Here is a 14125-nt window from a genome sequence, read left to right as displayed (position 1 = left end):
GGAATTTATTTAGTCAGAAGGTGGTGAATTTATGGAATTCATTGCCACAGACGACGATGGAGGCCAAGACTTTGGGTATTTTAAAAAAAGAGATTGGCAGATTCTTGATTAGTACGGGTGTCAAGGGTTATGCGGAGAAGGCAGGAGAATGGGGTTGAGACGGAGAGATTGATCAGCCGGGATTGAATGGCACAGTATTCTCGAGGGGCCGAATGGTCTAACTCTGCTCCTACGACTTATGGACGTGCGCTGGTGTGGGAAGCAGTTGTCACCTTACCCATGTAGCCGTACGTAGAATCGGACTCCATGCTGTCTGTAATGGCCTCAGAGCCAAGAGTGGAACCATTCTCTGCAACAGATAACAGACAGATTAGAATTAAAAGACACTTGGACGGGTACATGGATAGGAAAGGGTTAAAGGGATACGAGTCAAACACAGGCAAATGGGACGAGTATAATATAGGCATGTTTTTGACATGGACGCTGGGCCGAAGGGCCTGTTACAAGTTTGGACACGCTAGAGGCAGGAAACATGTTCTCGATGTCGGGGGAGTCCAGAACCAGGGGCCACAGTTTAAGAATAAGGAGTAAGCCATTTAGAATGGAGACGAGGAAACACCTTTTCTCACAGAGAGTTGTGAGTCTGTGGAATTCTGTGCCTCAGAGGGCGGCCGGTTCTCTGGATGCTTTTAAGAGAGAGCTAGATAGGGCTCATAAAAATAGCGGAGTCAAGGGGATATGGGGAGAAGGCAGGAACGGGGTACTGATTGGGGATGATCAGCCATGATCACACTGAATGGCGGTGCTGGTTCGAAGGGCCGAATGGCCTACTCCTGCACCTATTGTCCATTGTCTATTGTTGTACGACTATATAATTTGAATTAAGTTCTTGAACAACTGAAAATTATAACAGGAGTTTCAGCAGCAGGAGCAGCGTGGAGTTTTCCTGCGGCTTAGGTAGGAAAATGCCGATTCGGGCACTCCAAGCCACGGAGTGTGTTTGACCGGCCCGACGTCGGAGGTTTGATCATCCCGGCGAGAGGGCCTGTACATCGGGCCGCCCGTAGCGGCAACTACAGAGGGTTCATGGCCCCGACCACGGGTGAACAAAGGAGGAGGACTGACTGAACCTTGTTGCCTCCACCACATGAAGAATGCTGTGGTGGATGTTTGTGTTAAATTCTATTGTGTATTGTGTGATATTTTTAAGTGTATCGCTGCTGGCAAATTAATTTCACTGCACCTTCGGGTGCATGTGACGAATAAAATTGACTTTGACTTTGAACCTGACTTCCAGATGGACTTTTACAATATGTTTCATGGATACTAATACTGCGATGGCTTCTTCTTTAGACTGGTCAGTTAGAGGAATCTAATCTCCTGAGCTAAAGTTTGGCCGCTCATTTTCCCCACCGGGGATTTGAACTCACGTCTCTGGATCAATAACCATGGGTGTCTAGCTTACCAATGCAGTTGTTCCCCTTCATACGTCACCAATAGCTGGACTTACCACAGGATCCGTAGCTCGGACATGCTGGACTTCCAGTGTAGAGGTCGGGACTCTGGGAATTGTAACCACCTCCTGAAATAAAACACAGTACCTAGTTTTAAAGAAGTCGTGGAAGACAACATGTAATTCTCTGTGGAAACACTGTCCCGTCTCACGCCACACTGATGATACAAAGGATAGACACAAAAATGCTGGAGTAACACAGCGGGTCAGGCAACATCTCTGGAGAAAATAGACAAGTGGCGTTTTGGGTTGGGTCCTTTCTTCAGATTTGTTTACATTCATCAGTCTGAGGAATGGTCCCGACCCAAATCGCCTCCTCTCCATTTTCTCCAGAGATGCTACCTGATCGACTGCATTTTGTGTCTATATTTGGTATAAACCAGTATCTGTCGTTCCTTTTTTATGACATGAAAATACAAAGGTGTCTGTTTACCAGCAGTCGTGGCCAATAGACAAGCCTCCTTACTTCATCCCCATTATTCTTCTAGTTATCATAATAGTTATCAACTATTCTAGTCATTACTAGTTGCAGTTCATCGATCTGAAGATGGGCCCTGACCCGAAACGTCACCTATCCATGTTCCATGCATCCAAAGATGCTGCCCGATCCACTGAGTTACTCCAGCACTTTGTGTCTTTTTTTTATTCCTCCATTTCCCTCAGTGGAAATATTGGGTGCGGAACAGGTTGTCCACCTGCCGTCACCTTTGTTGCGTTTGTGGTGGATGGTGGGCAACCTCGCCAGGTGAAACATGCCCGGCCTGGCCGCTGTTAATTCAGATCTTACAGCAGAGGGAGATCAAATTGAAAATGGCGGAGGAGATAGAATCATCTCAGCCTGGAAGGGAACCCTTGATCAAGAGGGGGAGGGCCATATTTTGTTTAGTCGAGTTTGGAGATACAGCACAGAAACAGGCCCTTCGGCCTGCCGACCAGCGATCCCCGCACACTAACATTTTCCTACACACACAAGAGGGACAATTTGCATTTTTTTACCGAAGCCAATTAACCTACAAACTTGGAGTGTGGGAAAAACCGGAGATCCCGGAGAAAATCCACGCAGGTCACAGGAAGAACGTACAAACTCTGGACAGATAGTGCCTGTAGTCAGGATTGATCTTGGGTCTCTGGCGCTGTAAGGCCCTACCGCTGTGCCACCCGTATGAATTCCCTTTTAGCGCACAAAGTGATGCACCCCAGTCCCTTATAATATTTCTCACTGGGATCAAAAATAACGATGACCCAAAACAAATATCGATCTTGTGCACTTATTTAAAAAACTCCCTGTACCTCATTAGTGCGTGACTTGGCTCAGTTGGACTTTGAGACAATGGATTTCCTGTTGAGTGACTTAATTGGCCAGTGGAAAGGATGTTGACAGCCTGCCAGGAAGGAAGAGATGAAAGGGCCTCGTGGAGCCAGTTAGGCTCATTGGCAAGTGGGTGTCTCTAATAAATTAATTAGCAAGTCAGTCAGTCAGAACCTTTCACTCAGGGTGGAGATGTCAAAGACTAGAGGGCGCAGCTTTAGTGAGAGGGGCAAAGTTTAAAGATGATGAGCGGGGAGAGATTCTTATTTCTCTGTGAAATATTTCATGATTCCTTTTTTATTAGAAAATGATTGAAGCACACATGGAAGATGTCGATAATGTTATCTGAGCAGATAATTGGAAGAAATGTCACTGATTTCTCCTGGTTCCCACATTCATAACTGTGACCGAGGCTGAGATGCACTGGTTACATTCAATAGACAATAGACAATAGGTGCAGGAATAGGCCATTTGGCCCTTCGATCCAGCACCGCCATTCAATGTGATCATGGCTGATCATCCTCAATCAGTTCCTGCCTTCTCCCCATATCCCCTGACTCCGCTATTTTTAAGAGCCCTATCTAGCTCTCTCTTGAAAGCATCCAGAGAACCTGCCTCCACCTGAGGGTTTCGGCCCGAAACGTTGCCTATTTCCTTCGATCCATAGATGCGGCTGCACCCGCTGAGTTTCTCCAGCTTTTTTGTGTACCTTCAGGTTTGTAGGTTAATTGGTTTAGTAAATATGAAAATTGGCTTGATGGGCCAAATGTGACTGACGTTGGTCAGTATTTAGCCCTCATACAAACAACAGAGGGCTGAGAAAGAAAACAGGCAGTCTGCTGTTGCCTGATTTAATGTATTTAAAATGATGTTGATAATGTTGGATAGAAAAAAAAAAAAAAAGCTGGTGACCAAGGTTTTGCATGCACTTAAATTCTAGTTTTGTAATGACTTGAGAATTAGCAAAGACACACTTAACATTGTTATAACTGGGTCAATGCCTGTGGTAAAATAGAACACACGAGGAGATGGCTGGGGGCTTTAATTGCTTGCATGGCAACACCATTTGTGGAAATCTTGGCTTTTGTTTTAGTTTAGAGATACAGCGTGGAAACAGGCCCCTCAGCCCACTGAGTCCACACCGACCAGCGATCCCCCATACACTAGTTGTTCATCCTACACACTAGGGACAATTTACAGACGCCAGTTAACCTACAAAGCCACGTCTTTGGGATGTGGGAGGAAACCGGAGCACCCGGAGAAAACCCACGTGGTCACAGGGAGAACGTACAAACGCTACGCAGACGGCACCCGAGGTCAGGATCGAACCTGGGTCTCTGGCACGGGGAGGCGGTAACTCTACCGCTGTGCCACTGTGCAGCCCGTTACATAACACAAGAGGTTATCGTAGAGATAACATTACCCATGACATTTCACAGGAGCGTGGGCGACACAAGGAAGGTCTGGAGTATTGCGTACAGTTATGGTCACCCCATTACAGGAAGGTTGCAGAGGGGGTTGAGAGGGTGCTGAGGAGATTTACCACAATGCTCCCTGCATTAGGGGGTATTAGCTAGGAGAGGTTGAATAAACCTGGATTTCTTTTCCTTGAAACATCTGAGGTCGAGGGGGGACGATAAAAGTATCTAAGATTGTTTTGACTGTTATTATGTGTGAAATGTTTTAAGTTTTATGTGCGATGCTCCTGGGAAACGTGTACTCCACTGCTCTCTGTTCTACAAAAGGCAACTGATAGCTTAGTCCGAGGACTGGTTTTTTTTTGAGAAACAGCATAAAGGGACTGAGAGAGGTCAGAAAGGCAGAGAGGTTTAATATGGAAGGTACACAAAATTGCTGGAGAAACTCAGCGGGTGCAGCAGCATCTATGGAGCAAAGGAAATAGGCAACGTTTCGAGCCAAAACCCTTCTTCAGGTTTAATATGGAGATTGTTGAACTCGGGGCCCAGGCATCTGGGTATAAACGGAAGAGTGATGAGGACAAGGGATTGCAAAATAAGCCAGTTTTAGTGTGCAGAAGTACCAGTATAAATGAAATACATAAGCTTCAAATGGATTTCAATAGACAGTAGGTGCAGGAGTAGGCCATTCGGCCCCTCGAGCCACCACCGCCATTCAATGTGATCATGGCTGATCATCCCCAATCAGTACCCCGTTCCTGCCTTCTCCCCATATCCCCTGACTGCTATCTTTAAGAGCCCTATCTAGCGCTCTCTTGAAAGTATCCAGAGAACCCGTCTCCATTTCATCTCATGTGATCGGAGCAGAATTAGGCCATTTGGCCCATCAATTCTACTTCACCAATCAATCATGGCTGATCTATCTCTCCCTCCTAACCCCATTCTCCTGCCTTCTCCCCATAACCCCAGACATCTGTACTAACCAAGAATTGATCTCTCTCTGCACTATCTCCACTGACTTGGCCTCCACAGCCTTCAGTGGGAATGAATTCAGATTCACCACCCTCTGACTAAATCAATTTCTCCTCATCTGCTTCCTAAAGGAACTTTAGTTCTTCAATTCTGAGGCTATGACCTCTGGTCCAAGACTCTCCCACTAGTGGAAACATCCTCTCCACAGCCACTCTATCCAGGCCTTTCACTATTCGGTAAGTTTCAATGAGGTCCCCCCTCATCCTTGTACTTTGGAATTTGGATGTCTGATAGTGTTAAAGGAACACAAGAGAAGTCTCGAACGGAGAGGACAGAGCAGCACTAACATCAGCCACGGAAGCACACACTGGAAGTCACATTGATTGTGAGCATTCCTGACGACCTTCACTTGCATCGATCAGTCTTAACCCAGCCTGTGAACCGAATATCTCACAGTCAGCTCATTTATTTTTAATGACACAAAGGTTTCGGAAGCATTGAGCCAAATTGGCAATGGCTCTGCACTTGACACCAGTCTTATGCAGGGATAGAGTGTCAGGTCTGACCATTCACCCCCGACCCACAGTGGGAGAGACTCCTTCAATCCCACCCTTGGCCCTGTCCTTTAGAGATACAGCATGGAAACAGGCCCTTCGGCCCACCGGGTCCACGACGATCACCCTTTCACACCAGTTCTAAGTTATCCCACTTTCTCATCCGCTCCCTACATACTAGGGGCAATTTTACAGAGGAGAATTAATCTAAGTGCCTATGTATCGTGATACTTGTACTGAAGGGTATACAGAAATGAATTGCATTGTACCTCGGGACATGTGACAAATGAAGTAAAGCACCAATCCACACTACAGACTGCAAGTCTTTGGAATGTGGAATGTGAACCGGAGCACCCGGAGAAAACCCACAAGGTCACGCACAAGGAGAACGCACAAACTCCACATAGACAGCACCCGAGGTCAGGTTCAAACCTAGGTCTCTGCTGCTGTGAGGCAGCGGCTCCACCCGCTGCAGCACTGTTTTAATACAAAAGGACATGTTACATCTCTCCACTGTGCGTCCTTGTCTCAGGATGTGGGTATCTTGGGCAAGTGGCAGCACCCCAAGATGTGTGTCTGGAGTCAATGGACAGGCCTGACACTCTATTCAGAGGGACCTGCTCCATATCTGCTACAGGGGGAGGTCAGCTTGGTTTCTCTTGAATGGAAGAGGTTGAGGAATGTTTCAAGGCCAGTTTATTGTCACATGTACATTAAGGTACAGTGAAAGGTGGACACAAAATGCTGGAGTAACTCAGCAGGTGAGGCAGCATCTATGGAGAGAAGAAATGGCCGACAGTTTCTTCAGACTCTGAAGAAGAAGAAGTGTCTCGACCCGAGACATCGCCCATTCCTTCTCTCCATAGATGCTGCCTCACCCGCTGAGTTACTCCAGCATTTTGTGTGTCCACCTTTGATTTTACCAGCACCTGCTATTCTTTCTCACACAAGGTACGGTGAAATGTGAGGTACCAGACAGCCATGCTAAGTGAAAAGCAACAAGACACACAACCACATGAAAGTTAACATAAACATCCACCACAGTGGGTTCCACATTCCTCATTGAGATGGAAGGGAAGAGAGTTCCATCTTCTTCCTCTTTCTTGACAGAAGCATGTAAAATGATGGGAAGCATAGACAGGGTAGACAGTCAAAAGCTTTTTCTCCAGTATAGAAACTCAAACATTGGACAGCATAGATTTAAGGTGAGAGGGGCAAAGATGAAAGGCGATGTGCGGGACAAGTATTTTCTCCACAGATGATGGCGAGTGCCTGTCGGGGGCTGGTAGTTGAAGCAGGCGCATCAGTGGCATTTAAAAAAATACTTTTGGATAGGTACATAGAAACATAGAAACATAGAAATTAGGTGCAGGAGTAGGCCATTCGGCCCTTCGAGCCTGCACCGCCATTCAATATGATCATGGCTGATCATCCAACTCAGTATCCCGTACCTGCCTTCTCTCCATACCCTCTGATCCCCTTGGCCACAAGGGCCACATCTAACTCCCTCTTAAATATAGCCAATGAACTGTGGCCTCAACTACCCTCTGTGGCAGAGAGTTCCAGAGATTCACCACTCTCTGTGTGAAAAAAGTTCTCCTCATCTCGGTTTTAAAGGATTTCCCCCTTATCCTTAAGCTGTGACCCCTTGTCCTGGACTTCCCCAACATCGGGAACAATCTTCCTGCATCTAGCCTGTCCAAACCCTTAAGAATTTTGTAAGTTTCTATAAGATCCCCTCTCAATCTCCTAAATTCTAGAGAGTATAAACCAAGTCTATCCAGTCTTTCTTCATAAGACACCAGTCTTTCTTCATAAGACAAGGGTACGTGGATATGCTGGGAATGGGGAGATATGTGCTATGTGCAGGTACATGTTTGGCACAGGCACTTGTGCTGCACTGTTCTATATTCTATGTTCTCAGTGGAAAGCATTTTGTTACACTCCTGACGGGCTGGCCAATTCCATTCCGTGTCTCGATTTCGGTTATGGTGTGTGTCACGGAGAGCAACAACAAATTGTTTCAAACCGATGCCCCACCACACGGTGACTGGATGTGAACTTGCCCGAGTCTGTCCCTAGTTCCCCCCCCCCTTGCTTGACGGTAAAGTGAGTGAAAACACGAGCCTTACCTAGTAACGGATCTGCAGCCAGAGTGACCAGCAGCCAAAAAATACAAAAGGAAAAAATTACTGTTCAGACCCAGCAGCGAGAAAGAGAGAAGATTACCGTGTAACAGAGGAACATGTCGTCACATTTAGTCTCACTAAGCAGTGGGAGAGAAACCGTCTTGGGGAGACAGAGAATTACAATAGCAGACGGGTCCGCAACCATACTTCTTCCCCAGAGAAGCAGAGACCAATGCTGAAGATAGACACAAAGTGCTGGAGTAACTCAGCGGGTCCGGCAGCAGCTCTGGAGAACATGGATGAGCGATGTTTTGGGTCAGGACCCTTCTTGAGTCCAAGTCCCGACCCAAAACGTCGCCCATCCTTTTTCTCCAGAGACGCTGTGTGACCCGCTGAGTTACTCCAGCACTTTGTGTCTATCTGAGAATGACACAAATATTTGTTATACCGTTCTGTGTAACGAGTTTACAGGCAGCTCAGGAACAGGATGACCCGGGGGTGTGTGTACACATTCTTTGAAAGTGATGGGGGTGAAGTTCAGAGAGCTTCGAAAAATGGATGTGGTCTCTTTGGTTATAAAACTTAAGCCGAGCCATCATAAAGTGTTGTGCACATTTCAGGGTGCAGAACTCCAGGAAGAAAGCCAATATCTCAGAGGGAGTAGATAGCAGATAAAGTGGAATATCCCAGGGATGAGGTACATCAGAAGCTGGAGCAGGTGAGATTTGCTGACCTTAAAGGAAAGAGTGTGTCTGTGTTAATGTTCCTGTAGACTCTCAGCAATTGTGTCAGTGGAACGATGACTAGGCAGTAACACACTAAAGATGCTGTGGGAGTGCCACCTCGGAGAGCTCTGCCCAGGACAACACTGGGACCTGCAGATGGTTGAAGTCCTGGGTCTCTGGAATAACCCCAACTGTACATCGGTGGGTTGCGTTACCTCTCCATGCTAAATCCTCTAGAGACCCAGGCCATGAATGCACGAGTTTCACCCCTGCAATGTGGTATGGACTGCAGCCACCGGCATCTCGGTGCACGGCCTGGCTGTCTGTTTACTTTAGTTTAGAGATACAGCGCGGAAACAGGCCCTTTGGCCCACCGAGTCCGCGCCGACCAGCAATCCCCGCACACACACACTATCCTACACACACTAGGGACAATTTACAATTAAGCCAAGCCAATTAACCTACAAACCCGTACGCCTTTGGAGTGTGGGAGGAAACTGGGGATCCCGGAGAAAACCCAGGCAGGTCACAGGGAGAAGGCACAGACAGAACCTGCAGTCAGGATCGAACCCGGGTCTCTGGCGCTGTGAGGCAGCGACTCTACCGCTGCACAGGGGAAAGTTTCAAAGACACTCGCAACGTATCATGGATCCCAGCCCTAGGTGGGAACAGGCCTGGAGAATCACAGAAACCCCGACAGTAACCAACGCTAGCTGTTTTCCTGTGGAAACTACAGGAAGAAAATACACAGATCCATTCTCCAAAGAGAGTAAAATGATGTTCTAGTTACCACACTGATCCGGAGGTGACATTTTGCCCAGAAGTCTCTCCCTTTTGTTTTGTTGCCTGAGGAGGAATTTGAAAAGCAAGATCACTAAATCTGGTCACGAGGCGATGTATCTGAAGATAGTGCATGCAATCATTTAGTGTAGTTAGTTCAGCTCAGTTTTTGTCACAAGGACCAAGGTGGATCTCTGGATGCTTTCAAGGAGTTGGACAGGCGAGATGCAGGAAAATTGTTCCCGATGTTGGGGAAGTCCAGAACAAGGGGTCACAGTTTAAGGATAAGGGGGAAATCTTTTAGGACCGAGATGAGGAAAACGTTTTTCACACATAGAGTGGTGAATCTCTGGAATTCTCTGCCGCAGAAGGTAATTGAGGCCAGTTCATTGGCTATATTTAAGAGGGAGTTAGATGTGGCCCTTGTGGCTAAAGGGATCAGGGGGTATGGAGAGAAGGCAGGTACAGGATACTGAGTTGGATGATCAGCCATCATATTGAATGGCGGTGCAGGCTCGAAGGGCCGAATGGCCTACTCCTGCACCTATTTTCTATGTTTCAAGGGAGAGCTTGATAGAGCTCTTAAAAATAGTGGAGTCAGGGGATATGGAGAGAAGGCAGGAACAGGGTACTGATTGGGGATGATCAGCCATGATCACATTGAATGGCGGTGCTGGCTCGAAGGGCCGACTGGCCTACTCCTGCACCTATTGTCTATTATAAAATGAAAAGCTTTTTATTGCCTGCTAACCAGACATCGGAAAGACAACACATGACAGTTTGTGTCCTACCACAACTAGAGAGCTGTGCTGAACTACTATCTACCTCATTGGCGACCCTTGGACTATCTTTGATCGGACTTTACTGGCTTTACCTTGCATTAAACGTTATTCCTTTCTCATGTATCTATTTATCCACTGTAAATGGCTCGATTGTAATCATGTATTGTCTTTCCGCTGACTGAATAGAACGCGACAAAAAGCTTTTCACTGTACCTAAACTGAACTGATGACAATCAACCCGTCCAGAGTGAACAGTTACAGTATAAAGGAAATAAGGATTAGTGCAACTGCGGGATAAATGGTATGTTTAGTGAAAATACATGATAAAACGTGAATATGGACACACTGATCTGTTCTGTATTCATGCCATCTATATTCTGTTGTGCTGAAGCAAAGCAAGAATTTCATTGTCCCATCTGGGACACATGACTATAAATTCTCTTGATCTTGATCTTGAGCAGTGCAAGTCTACAAGGCAGTTTTCAAAAGACATTCCAGTAGAGATCTCCACCAGAAAACAACATCCTTTCCAAGGCCCTCAGCCAGACTGCAGCAGGATGGACACCACAACAGGAAAGGTAACAACATTTTAGTTGCCGTGTCCGTGATATTTTTTTCAATAATGGGCCACAGTTGGATCGCCCGTGTGTGAATGATGCAAACATTTGCAGTGCCGTTACCTGCTGTGCTCCCAGCAAGCGATGAGCAGTGTGAGCAGGTAAAACGCCAGGAAAATCCCCAGGCTGAAGAGCACCCCGTTGACGTAGGCCAGAGCTGTAAGAGGGAACAGGAGAGTTGCGGGATCAAAATATGGTTCATCACTAATTAATGTGACATGGACATAAACACAGGCGGGTTGGTGAATAAGTTACGAACTTACGAACTCTCTTTTCTTTGACTCAGAGCGTTAACTAATGCTAACCGGGATCTTATAGAAACCATATAAAATTATAAAAGGGCTGGACAAGCCAGATGCAGGAAAAATGTTCCCAATGTTGGGCGAGTCCAGAACCAGGGGCCACACAGTCTTAGAATAAAGGGGAGGCCATTCAAGACTGAGGTGAGAAAAAAAGTTTTCACCCAGAGAGTTGTGAATTTATGGAATTCCCTGCCACAGAGGGCAGTGGAGGCCAAGTCACTGGATGGATTTAAGAGAGAGTTAGATAGAGCTCTAGGGGTTAGTGGAGTCAAGGGATATGGGGAGAAGGCAGGCAGGGTTATTGATTGGGGATGATCTGCCATGATCACAATGAATGGCGGTGCTGGCGCGAAGGGCCGAATGGCCTCCTCCTGCACCTATTTTCTATGTTTCTATGTTTCTAACACAGTAGATCGTAAGTGATAGGAGCAGAATCAGGCCATTCGGCCCATCAAGTCTACTCCGCCATTCAATCATGGCTGATCCATCTCTCCCTCTGAACCCCATTCTCCTGCCTTCTCCCCATAATCCTCAGATAAGATTTTATTTGGGGGGGAAAAAAACCATAGTTATAACGCTGGATGTGTAATCCAGACACCAGGGCGAATGATTCCTGACCTTGTGTCATGAGTTCAAATCCCAACAGTGCCACTGGGCAACTTTAAACGTGGAACAAGAGGCACTGAAGTCGTCATATTTTTGAATTGTCACCAAATCCCATCTGGTTCACTCATGTCCTTAAGGAAATGAGACCTTCCATGCTTGAAAAATCAATTAAAAACGAAACTAAAATTTAAATGTTGACTCCAACACAAAATCTCTGGCACTTGAAATGTGCAGGAAGGAACTGCAGGTGCGGGATTACACCAAAGATAGACACAAAATGCTGGAGTAACTCAGCGGGATGGGTAGCATCTCTGGAGTGAAGGAATGGGTGACGTTTCGGGTCGAGACCCTTCTTACAGGAAACAGGCCCTTCAGCCCACTGAGACCACGATACCCGTTCACACTAGTTCTATGCTATCCCACTCTCCCAACCACTCCCTACATATATACTGTCTGAAGAAGGATCTCGACTCGAAACGTCACCCATTCCTTCTCTCCAGAGATGCTGCCTGTCCCGCTGGGTTACTCCAGCATTTTGTGTCCATCTCTGGCACTTGAGTTGCTTATATAAAGCGGTTGTGGAGACGGTCTCCAACCAAGGAAACTCCCCAAGCTGAAGTACTTACAATTCACAGCTGGCACCACAGTTACTGTCAGAATCTTGCTCCGATTTCCCAAACCCATTGGCTCATCTGACGAGAGAAAGGGAGAGAGGGGAAGAGGGGGTGAGAGAGAAAGAGAGAAACAGAGAGAGAGAAAAAGTGAAAGAGACAGAGAGAGAGAAAGAGAGAGAGAGAGAGAAAAAAAGAGAGAGAGAGAGAGAGAGAGAAAGAAAGAGAAAGAAAGAAAGAGAAAGAGAGAGAGAGAGAAAGAGAGAAAGAGAGAGAGAGAAAGAGAGAGAGAGAGAAGAGAGAGAGGAGAAAGAAAGAGAGAAAGAAAGAGAGAAAGAAAGAGAGCGAGTGGGAGGGAGGGAGAGAGAGAGAGAGAGAGAGTTTAGTTTATTGCCATGTGTACAGTGTAAAGCTTTTGTTGCGTGCTAACCAGTCAGCAGAAAGACAATACATGATTACGATTGTGCTATTCACAGTGTACAGATACATGATAAAGGGATTAATGTTTAGTGCACGGTATAGTCCATCAAAGATAGTCCAAGGGTCTTCCATGAGGTAGATAGTAGCTCAGGACTGCTCTCTAGTTGATGGTAGGATGATTCAGATGCCTGATAACAGCTGGGAAGAAACTGTCCCTGAATCTGGAGGTGTGCGTTTTCACACTTCTGTACCATTTGCCGTGTAGGAAGGAACTGCAGATGCTGGTTTAAACCGAAGATAGACACAAAATGCTGGAGTAACTCAGCGGGACAGGCAGCATCTCTGGGGAGAAGGAATGGGTGACGATTTGGGTTGAGGCCCTAAAGAGGTTTTTCGACCCAAAACATCACCCATTCCTTCTCTCCAGAGATGTTGCCTGCCCCGCTGAGTTACTCCAGCATTTTGTGTCTATCATCAGATCGAGGTGTTCCACAGAGCTGCAACTACAGAAAATCTGCATGTTCTTTCATCTGTATATGACTGTCATATGCTGAGAGAATGGAGCAGCTGGGCTTGTACACTCTGGTGTTTAGAAGGATGAGAGGGTATCTCATTGAAACGTATAAGATTATTAAGGGTTTGGACATGCTGGAGGCAGGAAACATGTTCCCGATGTTGGGGGAGTCCAGAACCAGGGGCCACACAGTTTAAGAATAAGGAGTAAGCCATTTAGAACGGGAACGAGGAAACACTTTTTCTCACAGAGAGTTGTGAGTCTGTGGAATTCTCTGCCTCAGAGGGCGGTGGAGGCAGGTTCTCTGGATACTTTCAAGAGAGAGCTAGATAGGGCTCTTAAAGATAGTGGCGTCAGGGGATATGGGGAGAAGGCAGGGACGGGGTACTGATTGGGGATGATCAGCCATGATCACATTGAATGGCTCGAAGGGCTGAATGGCCTACTCCTGCACCTATTGTCTATTGTAGAGTTACATAGCATGGAAACATGTCCTTTACCCAACCCATCCAAGATGTCTAACTGAGCATGTCCCATTCGCCTGTGTTTGACCCAAATCCCTTTCCTGCCGATGTACCCGTCTAAGGTCTTTCCGCTGCTGGACATTGAGTGGCAGAGTCTGGTGGAATGGATCTTACAAGAGTGGCAAGGGCACCTGGAGTATTGCATACAGTTTTGGTCTCCTAATCAGAGGAAAGACATTCTTGCCATAGAGGGAGTACAGAGAAGGTTCACCAGACTGATTCCTGGGATGTCAGGACTTTCATATGAAGAAAGACTGAATAGACTCGGCTTGTACTCGCTAGAATTTAGAAGATTGAGGGCGGATCTTATAGAAAGTTACAAAATTCTTAAGGGGTTGGACAGGCTAGA

At 46.6% G+C, this 14125-nt stretch overlaps 1 protein-coding gene across 1 annotated transcript in view; it reads right to left on the bottom strand.

Moving 5' to 3' along the window:
* sidt2 (SID1 transmembrane family, member 2) overlaps nucleotides 1–14125 on the bottom strand; it is a 57940-nt gene that overhangs the window by 23049 nt on the left and 20766 nt on the right. Inside the window, exons 8-12 of the mRNA XM_055660603.1 lie at nucleotides 12334–12399; nucleotides 10863–10956; nucleotides 9411–9466; nucleotides 1511–1582; nucleotides 278–349 (exon numbers count right to left, since the gene is read on the bottom strand). Coding sequence (XP_055516578.1) covers nucleotides 278–349; nucleotides 1511–1582; nucleotides 9411–9466; nucleotides 10863–10956; nucleotides 12334–12399 — 360 coding nt within the window. The remainder of the gene's footprint in view (nucleotides 1–277; nucleotides 350–1510; nucleotides 1583–9410; nucleotides 9467–10862; nucleotides 10957–12333; nucleotides 12400–14125) is intronic.

Source organism: Leucoraja erinacea, chromosome 32 (genome assembly GCF_028641065.1).
Source record: "Leucoraja erinacea ecotype New England chromosome 32, Leri_hhj_1, whole genome shotgun sequence".
NCBI classification, from domain to species: Eukaryota; Metazoa; Chordata; class Chondrichthyes; order Rajiformes; family Rajidae; genus Leucoraja; species Leucoraja erinaceus.
Note: the sequence above shows the minus strand (reverse complement) of the source record. Positions and strands in the feature narration are given on the sequence as shown.